Source organism: Scyliorhinus torazame, chromosome 6, assembly GCF_047496885.1.
Source record: "Scyliorhinus torazame isolate Kashiwa2021f chromosome 6, sScyTor2.1, whole genome shotgun sequence".
NCBI classification, from domain to species: Eukaryota; Metazoa; Chordata; class Chondrichthyes; order Carcharhiniformes; family Scyliorhinidae; genus Scyliorhinus; species Scyliorhinus torazame.
Window position 1 is genome coordinate 264,630,326 of NC_092712.1, and position 16,589 is coordinate 264,646,914.

Consider the following 16,589-nt stretch of genomic DNA (forward strand, 5'->3'; position numbering starts at 1 on the left):
CTTCCACACATCTCATGTCCTGTAGCTTCACAGTGTTGCCTGTGTGTGGGGTCGGAGGGCTTAGCAGCCTTCATGGCTGGAACCCCCCCCCCAATGTGAGGGTCTTCCGCCCTCATTGGCTCGAAAACACCCCACTCTAACCATTCAACCTGCAGTGCTGATGCTAGAGATTCACCTGTTCTCACCCACTTTCCAGTTGCCACTTTGGAAGGGCAAGCCCTCCGCACTCAGATCGCCATAAGCCCAACATCAAGGACATTGGAAGTACTGCCAAACCCCTTTATCCTCAAGGCAAGGGTTCCAGCCATGAAGGCTGCTAAGGCCTCCGAAAGACCCCCCCCCCCCGACCCCCCGACCCCCACCCCAGGATGCCTCCGGCCCCGAGCTTAACTTATCCGTGTCCCCCACATTCCCTCTCTGCAACTAGTACCCTGGAGGGTAATGGTGCCCTGAGTACTCTCCTCCGATATCGTCTTTGCAGGTGAGGCCACCAGGTTCTCATTTTTATGCAGCTGCTGTAAATCGTTCCAGCGTCGTGCTGGTGGCCGATGAATATTTGGTGAGGGGTGAACGTCCTGGCGGGAAGGCTCGCTAACATGTATTTAAATGAGATTCCCTGCCTTATGTAGCACAGTGGTTGGCACAGTTGCTTCACAGCTTCAGGGTGCCAGGTTCGATTCCCGGCTTGGGTCGCTGAGTGTGCGGCGTCTGCACGTTCTCCCCATGTATGCGTGGGTTTCCTCCGGGTGCTCCGGTTTCCTCCCACAGTCCAAAGATGTGCAGGTTAGGTGGATTGGCCATGCTAAATTGCCCTTAGTATCCGAAAAAAAGATTAGCTGGGGTCATGGGGATAGGGTGGAGGTGTGGGCTTCAGTAGGGTGCTCTTTCCAAGAGCCGGTGCAGACTCGATGGGCTGAATGGCCTCCTTCTGCACTGTAAATTCTACGATTCTCAGTACGCCATTGGCGAGATACCCAGAAAAGTTTTTGGATTCTTGTTGTATTTTCCGCCTGCATCGCCATTCTCGTTGGCGGTCAAATCTTGCTCAAAATTCCGCCAATAGGGTGGTAGACGGGAGAGATTGAATGGCAGATATAATGTATTGTAGGGCCAAAGGGAATGGTGATGGACAGGAACTCAAAGATGCTTAAAAAATAAAAAAAATTTGGGGCCTGAGATTGCAGTCTGAAATTGTCTGGCCATCTGCTTCTGTTGATGCAGTTATCAGATGGCCTCATTATGAACGCTTGGCTGAGCTCCAATGCTTACTATTGGATCAGTGCAGCACGAGTCTGTTTACACAGGTTGAGGTGAGTGTCAGCTATCATTGATTGATATCTTTAAGTTCTTTGAACTATGTTTTCAATATCTATTTGGACAAGGGTAAGAGGTGTGAATTGGGATAAAGCTTCTTACTGTTACTATGAATAACTTTCTGATTGAACTTGTCTAGGGTTGTAAGAGCAGCAGATCTTTTTATAAATATTTTTATAAGAGCAGCAGATCTTTGAATAGATTTTTTTTCATGGATGTTTCCACCACTGGCTCATTGGTTCTGTACATAGTGTCTACTGATAATTGGACATGTTGAATGCAGGAGGGCATGGAAGGGAGATAGAGAATGGAAAGGGTATGTAAGGGGAGGCATTTAGGTGGTAGGGAGGTTAGTGATGGTGTTTGATGGCTAGAGGGCCTAACAGCCTTTAATGTAATTTGGTCAAAGAACCAAGGTGGCCGTTTCAACCAGTCCGCCTCAGCGCTCAAATGCCTCCGTGGCCAGCTCCAAACTGCCTCTGGTTCCATCCCATCTCTGCCGTCCTGGAATGGAAATATGACAAGCGGGGGACTCCTTAAAGGAGACACGCCTGCCCAGTTGGGAAATCTTGTGACCCCCATCTCCCTGTCTGTTTCATGGAAATCTGGCCAGTTCGTTCTGTTTCTTTCTGCACAGATGCTGCCCGACCTGCTGAACACTTTCAGCTTGTTCTATTTTTATTTCAGGTTTTTAGCATCGACAGTGTTCTGCTTTTCCATTAAAATGCAACCATTTAATGTCCGACCTCTCGAATGAATGAAACTAAGTAGCCGTTTGTTCAGTTTTCTCTCTTTTCTTTTTACAGAACTTGTACAGTTTCCTGGCTCAGCCAAACGCTCTTGTCCATCTTGATTTGTCGAACACTGACTGTGCTTTAGATATGGTACGTATACAAGTTCCATATGATTGATGTTTTTTTAATTTTAAATTGATAACCTCAGCAACTGGGGGACGTTCTTTCACCCAGGGGGTTGTGGGCGTCCAGAACTAACTGTCTGAAAGGCTGGTGGAGGAAGAAATCCTCATCATATTTAAGAAACACTTGGATATGAATTTGAAGTATCAATAACCTACAAGGCTAGGTACCAAGAGATGGAAACTGGGATTAGGCTAGGTGGCTGCATGTTGGCTACTTTGGGACATGATGGGCCGAATGGCTTCCTATATTTTAATTTCTAAAATTTAATTCCTGTTGACCATAACACACAAGAGAACGGTTACAGTGTGAAGTGAAGGATCAGTTCTATAGTACCACAGAGTAAGAATTGTGGCAATCCAACAAAGTGATGGTAGGTGTCAACAACTGCGCTATAAAGCAGCACTTACTCAGCAATAACCTGTTCACCGACGCTCAGTTTGGGTTCCACCAGGCCACTCAACTCATCATCTCATTACTGCCTTGGTCCAAACATGGACAAGGAAGCTAAACTCCAGTGGTGAGAGTGACTGCCCTTGACATCAAGGCAGCACTTGACCAAATGTGGTTATGGAGGAACCCTAGCAAAATGGAATTTTGTGGGAATCCAAGGAAACCGCTTCACTGGCTAGAATCACAGCAAGCAAAGAGGAAGATGGTTGTGTTTATTCAAGGTCCGTCATCTCAGGACATTGCTGCAAGAATTACACATTCATTGCTTCATCAATGACATTCCCTCCATCGTAAGGTCAGAAATTGGGATATTTGCTGACGATTCCACTTGTGCTTGGTATAGTTTGTAACTCCTCAGATACTGAAGCAGTCTGTGCTCAGAACAATAAGACCTGGGTAATCTTCAGGCTTGGGCTGATAAGTGGCAAGTAACATTCGCACAATGCAAATGCCAGGCAATGACCACCTCCAACAAGTGACACTCCAACCATCCCCCTTTGATTTCCCCCCAATAGCATTACCATCGCTGAAACCCCAGCATAAACTTCCTGGAGATTGCCTTTGGCCAGGAGCTGAACTGGACCAGCCATATAATTACTGTGGCTGTCAGAGCAGGTTAGAGGCTGGAAATTCTGTGGTGAATGACTCCCCTCCTGATTCCCCAAAACTTGTCTGCCAACTCCAAGGCACAAGTCAGGAGTATGGTGGAACTGATGAAAATCCAAATATTAATTTCAGAATCAGTTGTTATCAGGGGCGCGATTCACTGACTGCGCCGGGTGAATAGTGGGAGGGGAAAATAGAGAATCGCACCGGGCATAAACCATTTTGTGATTTACCTGGCCGTCTCCCGATGGTAAGTTCTGGATCTCGCCCAATAATGGTGAGAATATCATTAACCCCTTCTTTGCATTCATTTCAATCTCATTAATGAGATTAGCTGTGACGTATCATCGGTGTTATCCTCGGAGCTCTCCGCCGAGATGTTCCCTTGTGTGGCAGGAGGGTGTACAACTCCGGATAGCCCCCTCATCAGGTGGATATCCTACAAGACAATGGACATGTGGTGAGTGAGAGGGAAGGATAATTTTGTCAGACATGCCTAACTCATTTGAGACCGGTCATCCAAGTGAAGGAGCAATGGGTCCTCACCTCTGCGACAAAGTCCAATCTCGCTGTCGGTGACTGCTGTCTCCCCGAACAACCTCACAATTTTGAGGGCCTGTTCCTCTTGGGGATGAGACTCAGATCTCTGGGATTGCAGTTCGTTGGAGGTCGTTCGTCGTCTTTTGACATTGGGCGGTGGTCCACCTGATCATGCTGCCCGCACTGACAGCAGCTGCCACTGCCTCCCAGGTGGCATTGTTGTAATCTCGGGATTACTCCCTGTGCCACGTGGCAGTGAGGCTAGAAATAGGAAGATAGGGCAGCTAAACACGTGGCTAAACAGTTAGAGTAGGAGGGAGGGTTTCAGTTATCTGGACCACTGGGAGCTCTCCAGGGGCAGGGTGTGACCTGTATAAGAAGGGACGGATTGCATCTAAACTGGAGAGGCATAAATATCCTGGCCGCGAGTTTTGCCAGTGTCACACGGGAGGGTTTAAACTAGTATGACAGGGGGGTGGGTACCGGAGCAATAGGAGGAGAAAATATTGAGGGGGAACGAAGGAATAGGGCCAGTTTGGCTCTGAGGAAAAGCAGACGGGGAGATGTTGCTGAAAACAGTGAGACTGGTTGTCTGAAGTGCATATGTTTTAATGCAAGAAGTCTAACAGGTAAGGCAGATTAACTTAGAGCTTGGATTAGTACGTGGAACTATGATGTTGTTGTCATTACAGAGACCTGGCTGAGGGAAGGGCAGGATTGGTATCTAAACGTTCCAGAATTTAGATGTTTCAGATGGGATAGAGGGGGATATAAAAGGGGTGGAGGAATTGCGCTACTAGTTAGAGAGAATATCAGCTGTACTGCGGAAGGACACCTCCGAGAGCAGCGAGGCTATATGGGTAGAGATCACTGTTGCTAACTTTTGGTTGGTTCAATTGGCTCTGTTTTATAATCTTTGCTCGAGTGTCGCCAGGTATCTTTATGATACTGCCACGAGGTTCAAGTTCAAGTAATGATCAATAACTCAATACACCAATTAGTAAGGTTCAAATCAAAGCACATTTATTATACACAGTAAATCACTACTCATGCATAAACTCTACTTTCTGGGCTATTTCTATCACTAACAGGCCTATACTTAGCTTCGGACTGGTCCACCAGGTCAGGGGAACAAATGGCCTTTCGTTCGGGTTCTGAGTCTGTGGGATTCAAAAGCTGGTATGGACTGGTAGCTAGGAGCACCTATCTCGTAGCGAACTTACGCTCTTTGGAGGCAGCTGGACAGATCACTGTCAAGGGTTGGTTCGCGTTGCTGAGTGACCCTGTCAAGAAGGACGATTTGAACTTGGGGGCTTTACTTTATAGTCCCCATGGGCTTCAATTCTGGTCGCCACACGACCAGAAGGATGTGGAGGCATTGGAGAGGGTGCAGAAGAGATTTACCAGGATGTTGCCTGGTATGGAGGGCATTCGCTATGAGGAGAGGTTGAATAAACTTGGTTTGTTCTCACTGGAATGACGGAGGTTGATCGGCGACCTGATAGAGGTCTGTAAAATTATGAGGGGCATACACAGAGTGGATAGTCAGAGGCTTTTTTCCTCAATTACTAGGTCATTAATAGAGGGCATAGGTTTAAGGTGCAAGGGGCAAGGTTTAGAGGAGATGTACAAGGCAAGTTTTTTTACACGGAGGCTAGTGGGCGCCTGGGACTCGCTGCCGGAGGAGGTGGCGGAAGCAGGGACGATAGTGACGTTTAAGGGGCGGCTTGACAAATACATGAATAGGATGGGAATAGAGGGATACGGACTCTGGAAGTGTAGAAGATTTTAATTTAGACGGGCAGCATGGTCGGTGCGGGCTTGGAGGGCCGAAGGGCCTTTTCCTGTGCTGTACTTTTCTTTGTACTTTGTTCTTTGTTATTGCTCACCCTGCTGTGGGTCCTCTGACCTCCTCGTTGGAACAGCTAGCCCTGCCTCTCATGGACGGTGTCAAGAGCCTTGTCAGTCTGGCATCACCAAAGCGAGGAGCAGGTCTGTGTGCTGCCGTGCATTTGTGTTGACTGGGCGTGGGTGTCGAGGAAGCGTTTAAATGCAGCTCCCCCTTGTTAGCGATGAGCAACTGAGGAGCGATTAGGTCAAATCAGATGGCGAGGGAGCCAGTAATGTTGAGATTCTTGTGTAGGCTCATTTTTGGCACCAAGTGCCATTGAATGCGGGGTCAATATCACCAGTGCGGCCAGCGCGAAACTCCCTGCCAAATGCGCTCAAAACCAGACTTTAACTTTTGTCTGCTGAATCATACCCCAGTTATTTGGATCTATAAATATGGGACAGAATTATCCCCACCCACCACCCCTCCCCCCTTTGAATGGGCTAGCATGGGGGCAGGGTGTCTAAAGTTAGAATGCAGAGCAGTGGGGGGGCCATTGCCTACTTACCTCAACTGAAATTTAATCAGTGGCAAGGTAGTTGTGACCACCTCCTGCTGCTACTGGTATTTTACCAGTGATGGGGGATGCTCAAGTCATTTTTTAAAAAATCTAGAGTACCCAATTATTTGTTTTTCCATTTAAGATGCAATTTAGTGTGGCCAGTCCACCTAACCTGCTCACCTTTGGGTTGCGGGGCAGAACCACACGCAGACATGGGGAGGATGTGCAAACTCCACACAGACAGTGACCCGGGGCCGGGATCAAACCTGGGTCCTCGGGGCCGGGATCGAACCTGGGCCCTCGGCGCCGTGAGGCAGCAGTGCTAACCACTGTGCCACCGTGCCGCCCTCGGAGGATACTCAAGTCACGTGGTAATTCAAGTACCCACTTGCGCAACAGATGATGCTCGTACACCCACCTTCACTGGTCTCCCAACCACGGCACCCCCCCATCCTCCCTAACAGCTCTGGTGAAGCTGCCCTGACTTTACTTTAGATCCGGCCTTCATCACTCTTCCTCACAGGGGACTGCTGCAACTCCAGTATTGGCCACTGCTCCTACCTGAGAGCCATGGCCTCAAGAAATTAACAGTCTGACGACCATAAAATCCAGGCAATGCTTCTCGGCCTGGCGGAAGTGGTCTCCACCCTGACCTCTTAGTGAGGTGATGAGGGGGCAGGGCCACATTGCTTCACAAAGAATTCCAGCTGTGGGTTTGGAAAAGATAGTCCATTGTCTATAGTTTCTTTTTGCATGATTACACTCCTGCGGACCACTTTAGAATATCTTACTACATAAAAGATGGTATAGAAATTTGAGCCACTATTCAATGAATGATGGAGGCGGACGACTCTTAGATGCTCATTGTCCCACTTTTGTGCCAAATCCTCCTCCCCTGAACAGCTCTTAAATTTACCAGGGAAGCTTTTCCAGCTCCCCTCTCATTCCTAGACAGGAAATAAAATGCTTTAGGGTTTGCAAATCATCTCTTGCGTGTCATCTTCACACACTCTTTTTATCAATTCCTCAACTACAACTTGCCTTTTGTGTCGTTAATTGTAAATTTCCTTAAATCTTGTTTTTCCCCCTCTGCAACACCACTATGTTGAAATCAAAACTGCTCAAGTGATTTCTCCCCCCCCCCCCCCCCCCCCAACACCTCAAAACTATAAAACTCTCTCTTTCATTTTATTTTTATATTTAATAATAAAATGAAAGTTGGGCTGCTCTTTGAAGGACAGGTAAACTATTCCACCAGATTACCATTCTTGGTGGTGAAGACAAAAAATCTACCTGGTTCTTCGTTATGAAAACTGAAGTCAAATGCACAGCCCCTGCAGAAGAAACAAAATTTTAATCCCCCCTCTGAGAAGCGGAAATGGCAATCGCAGAAAACTAGTATGTAGGTGCAGGGGGGAATAAGGAAGGAAAATGGAATTTTGACCTTTAAATCTCAAGGAATAAAGTAGAAAAGTAGGGAAGTGTTGCTGCAACTGTACAAGGCATTGGTGAGACCGCACTTCGAACACTATATATGTTTTGATCCCTTATTTGAGGAGGGATGTAGTTGCATTCGAGGCAGTTCAAAGGAGGTTCACTGGATTCATTCCAGACATGAGGGGTTTGTCTTATGAAGCGAGATTGAGCAGTTTAGGCCTATACTCTAGAGTTTAGAAGAATAAGAGGAGATCTAATTGAGGTACACAAGATGATTAAAGGTATTGACAAAGTAGACGCAGAGCGGATGCTTCCTCTTATGGAGCAATCTAGAACGAGAGGTCATAGTTTTAGGATAATGGGTGGCAGATTTGAAACAGACGAGGAGAAATTACTTCTCTGAAAGGGCTGTGAATCTGTGGAATTCACTACCCCATAGTGCGGTGAATGCAGGGACAGTGATTAAATTTAAAGAGGAGATGGACAGATTTCTAATTAGTAATGGGTGGAAGGGTTATGGAGAACAGACAGGAAAGTGGAGTTGAGGCCGAGATTAGATCAGCCATGATCGTATCGCATAGCAGAGTGGACTTGAGGGGCGGGATTGTCTCCTGCTCTTCGTTCTGGTGTTCTTAAATAACACAGAAAATGTAATTTTCTAGCAACGCCATGAACTCTACCGGTATAAAGCTTTACTTTGTTAATCTGTCTAGTTTTTTTCTTCCCTTTGTCCCTGTATTTCTCTCTATCTTTCTCTCTTTATATTCATCTTTATTTGTTTCCTTTTTTTCTATTTTTTTAAATCTGTCTTTTTATCTGTCTCCTTCTGCCCTTTCTACTCAATTTTCTCTTCATGTGTATGCTTTTCTCTTTTGCTGCACTTCAATATTTTCTTATAAATTTCCCATCCGACATTTCACTTTCTCATTCCCTGTGCTTGCTTATTCTGTTTTAAGACAAAATCTCCCGTTTGTCTCCACAGCCACAGGTGATTAGGGAGAGACTTGATGGGACTCAGATGGCAAGGGTAAGAAAGTGGAAAGATGCCTGAGTGAGTAACTAGGCAATAATTGTGCCATTAGGGAATTTAAATGACAGGACGGGGGGTGGGTGGTCCATTCTGTTACAATTGAGACCATAGCATCACTGATGCAATAACAGAGGTCCAGTCTTTCAGTAAATGCATCACTTTCCACTGAAGTAACCCTACACACTTTACTGCTGGTTAGGTGCCAGACTTCCTTGGTCTCCCATGGCCTATATAGTTATCATTTCTTGCACTAGTTGATTAAGTTTCATTCCTTTTGACATTGTATCTCTTGACTTGTCTAACACTATTTCAGAATCTGCAGTTATCTCCGGGTAAGCGGCCAAATGCCCTTTTAAATAAAACCAGTGTGTATGCAATCTAATTAACCTTGGAAAACCTACCACCAGTTATGAGGTCAATATACAGTTATGCAATTTGAGAACCCCTGATGTCAGAGCCTTTAATGAACAAGAAATAGCTATAGCTTTTCATGTTGTATTCTTGCTTATCTACGTTTCAGAGCAACAATTACCTTTTTATTGCATATGGCATAAACTCTGTGTGAAACTGTGTCCTGCACAGGTTGCCTTTGGATCAGTTCCTCCTGAATTGCCTACCTTGCTTTTGTCTTGGCCTTTGGCTTATTACAATGTTCCAATACGATTAAAAGTTTTGTCTACAGTGAGTTAAATCCAATGGGGAGCGCTGGGAGTGCAGTGTTTGTCCACCCGTTATAATTAGTTGAAGGACAATCATACATTGTACACCAGCATTTTCTGGCCATTGTTCCCTGTCAGCGCAGCTCCCAGCTAAAAGCCCAGAGGGTGGAATTTATTCAACTGTCTGAAACTGTACACTGTAGTGCAGCCTATTAATGAAGATATACCAGGATAGAGTGGTTAATATTTTACCATTTTTTTGGCAGCTTGGTTGGTTTTTCAGTCGAATTGAAAATCATTTAGGTTGATACTCAATTCAAGCTATGAAGATGCCAGCATCCAGGCACTCAATCCAGACATAGAGAACACTTTGGGAGGTTTTTAACTGTGTTAACGGTGCTATATAATTGCAGTGAAAACAGGAAATACTGTAAGTGCTCACCAGGTCTGGCAGCATCAGTGGAGAGAGTGAAGAGATTTAACATTCGATGGTGATAATCTTTCCCCACAGCTGCCATATATTTCTCGCATTTGCTGTTTTATTTTGTACTAGTGGCACTTCGTGTTTCTATATAATTGCTATTTATATGTATCACTTAAATGGATGTTTCTATTCTTTCCAATTTCATACTCTCCCAAGTATTCATGATGGTGCTAAAATTGTACTTGTGGCACTGTTATCCTCAGTTTGAAGACGGACTTGCTGGTATCCACACCACATTGAGCAAACTATATACAGCTAATGGATCATTTGCAGAAGTATCTATCCATGCTTTCTTTGCTCGCTCCTGATATTTTGGGTTAAATAACTTGGATAGCTACATTTTCAATTGTCATCAATATTTTCATCTCCTGCTTCACACTATCGCAAGTATTAAAAGTAAGGTAAAGTTTCCATAGCCCCAGATGATTGCCCTTAGTGTCGAAAAAGGTTAGGTGGTGTTGCTGGGTTATGGGGAAAGGGTGAAGGTGTGGGCTTAAGTAGGGTGCTCTTTCCAAGGGCCGGTGCAGACTCGATGGGCCAAATGGCCTCCTACTGTGCTGTAAATTATATGATTCTATCTTCTCAGTGGCAACCAGGGATGTGCAGCAAATGTAGACCTTGCCACCCTCATCCCACAAAATAATTTAAACCACCTTGGATAATGTGACTTCAACCAATGGTGATGTTTGGAAAGTTAAAAAACGGCATTCATAAGGAGTCACAAACACCTCGTGAAAGACCGGGGGCGGGATTCTCCGAAATGGAGGCAGAGTGTTCGCGCCGTCGTGAACGCCGTCGAGGTTGACGACGGCGCGAAACGGCCCCTATCCCGACCGATTCAGGGCCCGATAATGGGCTAGGAGCGGCGCCGCATACATGACGTGGCCGGCGCCGCATAACTGGTGTCACCCACGCATGCGTGGTTGCCGTCCTCTCCGAGTCCGCCCCGCAAGAAGATGTCTGACGGATCTTGCGGGGCTGCGGAAGAAAGGAGGTCCTCCTTCAGAGAGGCCGGCCCGACGTTCGGTGGGCACCGATCGCGGGCCAGACCCCATTTGAGGCCCCCCCCCCCCCCCTCCGGTGCAGGATCCCCCCTCCCCCCCCCAACGTTCCCACGCTGTTCCCGCCGGCAGCGACCAGGTGTGGACGGCGCCGGGGGGAACCCGTCGTTTTGGGCAGGCCGCTCGGCCCACCTGGGCCAGAGAATCCCGGGGGTACCGGTGAATCGCCATTTTGGCTGTCTCGGGCGAGTCACTGTACCGCGCCGCGCAAAACGCGATTGTGCCGATCTGGCCACTTCCGTGAATCGCGGGAGGGTGTCGGACCGGAGTCGCGGGAAAATTTGGCGACCCAGGCGATTCTCCGAACCGGCGCGGGAGGGGAGAATCGCGCCCCGGAACTCTGGCTGTGATCTTCCACAAAGCTTGTGAGCATCCTGAAACCACATCTGCACAAAATATTGTAGGTGCAGATACCTGATACACAAGTGGAAAAGTTAAAACTTCCCATTGTGTGACTGTGGTCACATAGAACTGGCCATGGAACATAAAATGACACAATGACTGATTCGTAAACATACTGAAGGCATCACAGTAGTAGATTCTGTTACTTCTACTACCTGTGTGTAAAATTGTGGTTGCTGTCCTCCATTGACACCAGTGATGTGAATGAGAGAGAATGTATTTCTATATTCATTGCTAAAATAATTTACTTGACTGGTAACATCAGAAGAACACATCCTATTTCACAGACCACACAGGACCTCTGAATAAGAAACTTTATTTGTGTTGAATTGTGGATCAATTTACAAAAAAATCACAGCAGATCAGAGATCATGGGCGTGATTCACGGGAAATATTTCCAAGTCTGGTTTTGGTCGCGTTTGGCAGTGCGTTTCTCGGTGACTGCAGTGCCGATAATGATACCACTATTCAATGGCACTTAGCCTGTTTTTTGGGCTTGGGGAGTTTCTCCCCATCGAGGCCATGGTTCAGAAGATTTCCTGCACTGGGGAACTGAGCTCACTTGCAGGACCGGCTCCTCTGAAACGGGGCGCCAATTTTGAAAGGCTGCCCCGATCTCTTTGGCTCTTTACCCCGCCCCCACCTTTCTTTGGCCTTCTCAGACCCTTCTTCACTTCACACCCCCCCCCCCCCATTCCCCATCCCCTCCTTTCATGGGCATGGCCCCCAGACCTAACACTTGGAAGTGCCAAACTGCCAGTTTTGCATTACCAGGGTGCTTGGGTGGCACTAGGGTACGAAGCGAGTTCCAGGGTAACCTGCCCTGTCTCTGAACACCCGGGGGGCACTAATGGGCTTCGAGGCCCCCCCCCTGATGTCCCATCACGCCTAGTCCACAGTTGTGGAAACCAGTGCTAAACGGCACCTGGTTGAGGCCTCGCAGTCACGGCCGATGTGTCCTGGGCACCCGATGAATAGTGACCGGATATTTAAATGGGCCTAATGGACCCAACGCAGAGACAAAATTGCACCACACGTTTTAGAATGGGAACCTACCCGGAACTGTGTTGAGGTTATTTATTTCGTTTTGGGCTATGGTAAACACCTGACAAGGACGATTTTCATTCAACAGACTTGAATTAATTAAAATCTGCATTTCCCTGCTCACTTTAAAATGGGCATCACTTTGAGATGCTGCAAATATATATCGTTATGAATGAGAGTCTGGGTAGTTCCTGTAGGATCACAAGATCATCAGATGGTGGATTGACACCAGATAAAGCAAGATCCACTTTCTATATCTGTATGAGACCTGATTGGAACAGACAGGTAAATTATCTTTATTGAATTGCTGTCTTGGGAGGTCACAAAAATGTAAATGTAACCCTCTTCTTTCTGCAACCGTTACATTGATTAATTTCTACTGTTGCAGCTGAATACAAAACACTGCACCTCGTACCCTATGTTGAACCATGTTGAAAAATTATACTTTCATTCTGTTAATCCTAAGTAATAATACTTACCTCTCCGAAAAGCTCGTAATATTAATGGTGAGTGAGTGAAATTCACATTAATCTGCCTCATGAAAGATATGCCACCAGACTAATTTATAGTTCGTACTTTCAAATGTGTTTCCAACTGTTGGTGTATCTGGAGAATATTTTAACCTGTGTAAGGTCAGGTGTCTGCAGGTCGTGGTGATAGCGGTGGGACCAATAGTTTGTTAAGAGTATCATACATTTTTTTTCACAGCTGTTACATTGGCATTGGTGCATTTGTTCTTCTTGTGGTCTGCTGATGTCAATAGTTAAATAAACTTCAAGTCAAGATAAAAGCAAATTACTGTGGATGCTGGAATCTGAAACATAAACAGAAAAAACTGGAAAATGTCAGCACCTGTGGAGAGAGAACAGAGCTAACCTTTTGAGTCTGGATGACTCGTTGTCATCCAGAACATAAAGGCAGGTACTGGCGGATGGTCAAAAAGAGAAAGAACATGCATTTATGCAACACCTTCCACATCTTCAGGATGGCCTACAGACCTTCACAGCCAATGAATTACTTTTGAACGTCAGCCACTTATGTATCTGAATGTAGGTTATATTGTTACAGTAAGAAGTCTTACAACACCAGGTTAAAGTCCGACAGGTTTGTTTCGAATCACTAGCTTTCAGAGCGCAACTCCTTCCTCGGGTGATTCAAAACAAACCAGTTGGGCTTTAACCTGGTGTTGCAAGACTTCTTTCCGTGCCCACCCCAGTCCAACACCGGCATCTCCACATCATATATTGTTACAGATAAAGGATATTTGATCTGTCATTAAGCTATCATATTTTTCAGGTGTGTGCAGCACTTCTACGGGGCTGTTGTCAACAGCTGGCATCTCTTCATCTGGCTAAGAGCATCTTCTCACACAGGTAATCATTCTGTCCTCCCAATTTATTTTCCTCTTTTGGCAGGTCTTAGATCATTTGTGCCAAACTTAATTGTCCCTTTTTTGGGGGAGTGGAGACAAAGAACCAGTCTCTGGAATTTACATATATGTAGTTTCATTCTGGTTGGCTAGAATTTGTTTCTCCTTCACCCTTAAAATCCTGAACAAGAAGCATAATCTGAGGATTTGGTGGGAAGTAATCTGAGGCAAGATTGATAAGGAGGAAGAGTTGAACCTGAGAGTTAATTATAGTGGTTGGGCTACTCAGATGCAATAGTTTTTCTTGCTAACTGCTTTTATATTTCTTTTTTTTTTTTGAGGAGACAACTCTGTAGAAATAGGCCTCAGGCAGCAAACATAAATTAAACTTGCCAAATTCGCTAAGGCAGTCTGAATGGAACAGTCGGTTTAACAAAAATGGGGTTGTGGCAGTGATTAAAGTTACATTGCATTGGGAGAGCACAGCAGTAAGTTGGCACCTAATTAATATAAAATAAGTTTATAGCTGTCCACAAGAATATTGTAACAATGTCCTTTGGCTCAGAGTCATTCATCGATTCATGGAGCAGATACCTCTGCTTCCACCATCTTGGTAAGCAGTGAGTTTCACATCATTTCCCTCAGCTATGTAAAAAAACAATGTCCTTGCATTCCTCTTGCTTATAAGTTGATAAGATCATAAGAAATAGGAGTAGACCATTCAGCCCATTGAACCTGCTCTGCCATTCAGCAAGATCATGGTTAATGTGTTTGTGGCAGAAACTCCCCTTTCCTCCGTGTCCTGTAGCTCTTGGCTCTCTTGTGGATCAAAAATCTGTATACATTTAATGACCCAGCCTTCACTGCTCTGGGGAAGGGAATTCCAACGACTGACCGCCCTCTGAGAAGAAATTCTTCCTCACCTTAGCCTTAAATCCAGGTAGCGCAGTGGTGAGCAAGGTCCCAGGTTCGATCCCAGCTCTGGGTCACTGTCTGTTTGGAGTTTGCACATTCTCCCCATATTTGCATGGGTTTCGCCCCCACAACCCAAAGATGTGCAGGATAGGTGGATTAGTCACGCTAAATTGCCCCTTAATTGGAAAAAATGAATTGGTATTCTAAGTTTATATTTAAAAAAAATAATCTTAGCCTTAAATGGGAGACCTCTTATTGTTGAATAGTGTCCCCCTCATTCTAGATTCTTCATGAGAGAAAATATCATCTCAGCATCCGCCCAGCCTCTTCAGAATCTTATGTTTCAATAAGACACCTTGTTCTTCTGAACTCCGATGAGTAAAGGCCTAATCTATTGAGCCTTTTCTCATAAGACAACCCCTCCCACATCCTTGGAATCCGCCTAATGAATGTTCCCTAAGCTGCATCCAATGCAAGCATTTCCGTCCTTAAATAAGGAGACCAAAAATGTTTACAGTACTTTGGGCCAGTTGAAGCGAGACTTCCCTACTTTCATATAATGTCCACTTGCAATAACGTTGGCCTTCTTAATTACTTGCTTGCAAACTTTTTTACTCATGTACAAGGGCGCCCAGATCTCTCTCTCCTGCTGGGCTCTACAGTTGCCATTTCAATAATATTCTGAAGTAATAGTCTGCATTTCTATTCTTCCCATCAAAGTGGACAACCTTGCATTTTCCGGCATTATGCTGTATGTGCCAATAGCTTTACCCACTCATTATCTATATTGCTCTGCATACTTTGGGCAGAAATTTATGGTCCTTTGCCAGCAGGAGGAATCCATCAAATATCCTGTATGGCCTTTCTGCTGACCTATCTAGTTTATATGGGAAGGACAAGGGCTCTGTCTAGGCCCACTCTGGTCCCAGTTGAGCCCCTATGTTGCTGATCTTTGGCCACTTAAGGGCTGCTTTCTGTTATAACATATCTTTAAGGGTTAGCAGCCTGACATCACCAGAAGGGAAGCGTGCCATGTGCTCCAGCCTCAGGTTCACGTTGGCCTATGAGCAGAACACAGCGCTGACAGCACAGCTCTGTTGTCTTCAAGCTTTTTACCCATGTAAGATAAGTAAAATTGATATAGTCCCAAATGACCATAGGCTGCTTTCCTCTTTGAGAGGGAGAGCTGACTGGTGGTGATTAAACCTGAGGAACACCACATCTCAGCTGAGGGGCATGGTTGAGAATGCAGGGCCTTCATGGATAACCTCAGCCAGTACTGTTGGCCTCGCTCTGCATCACAAATTGGCTGTCCAGCCAACTGAGCCCCCATTTCCATGTATATATGTTCTTAAGTGCCGTGTTTAAATAAATTAACCTACAACATGTTTATACAATCCCTTAGGAGTGACTGGTGTCTTTATATCAGGAGAAAAATATGACACTTTCTGTCCAGCCTCAATTTTGAGGCTGGTTGGTGTTGCTCAGGGTTAGGAGGGAGGCCCAGCAGCTCACCCAGCTCAGAACACAGGCACAAAGTTGGGGGAACCTCTTCCAGGGGCTCCCCTCCCACATCAGACTCCTCCCAGTCTCCCCCGAGCCTCGTCTACCCTTCCCAGTGGTAATGCCTCTGCACTTACTTGGTCCTGGACTCTAGAACTTAGGAATTTGAAATTGCTTGTCCCAGTGCATGCACTGCTGGGACTACAGACTTGCTGGCTAATCAGATTCGCTGATAGCTCTCTTGAGCCAGGATTTCCATCTGAGTGATGTAAATGATTGTTAGCTGCTGTGATCAGCAAGGATGTGTTTCCTGCCAACTCTTCATTTGACAGAGCAGGAACCCCTGTTCCGTCTCGGGGGTCATGGTAGCACAGTTGCTTCACAGCTCCAGGGTCCCAGGTTCGAGTTCCGGTTTGGGTCACTGTCTGTGTGGAGTCTGCACTTTCTCCCCGTGTCTGCATG

At 46.0% G+C, this 16,589-nt stretch overlaps 1 protein-coding gene across 3 annotated transcripts in view; it reads left to right on the top strand.

Moving 5' to 3' along the window:
* Positions 1-16,589, top strand: part of LOC140425404 (F-actin-uncapping protein LRRC16A-like) — a 530,177-nt gene that overhangs the window by 267,568 nt on the left and 246,020 nt on the right. For all 3 annotated transcript variants that reach the window (XM_072509651.1, XM_072509649.1, XM_072509650.1), the window contains exons 14-15: positions 2,121-2,198; positions 13,637-13,713. In XM_072509651.1, the coding sequence (XP_072365752.1) occupies positions 2,121-2,198; positions 13,637-13,713 (155 nt within the window). The remainder of the gene's footprint in view (positions 1-2,120; positions 2,199-13,636; positions 13,714-16,589) is intronic.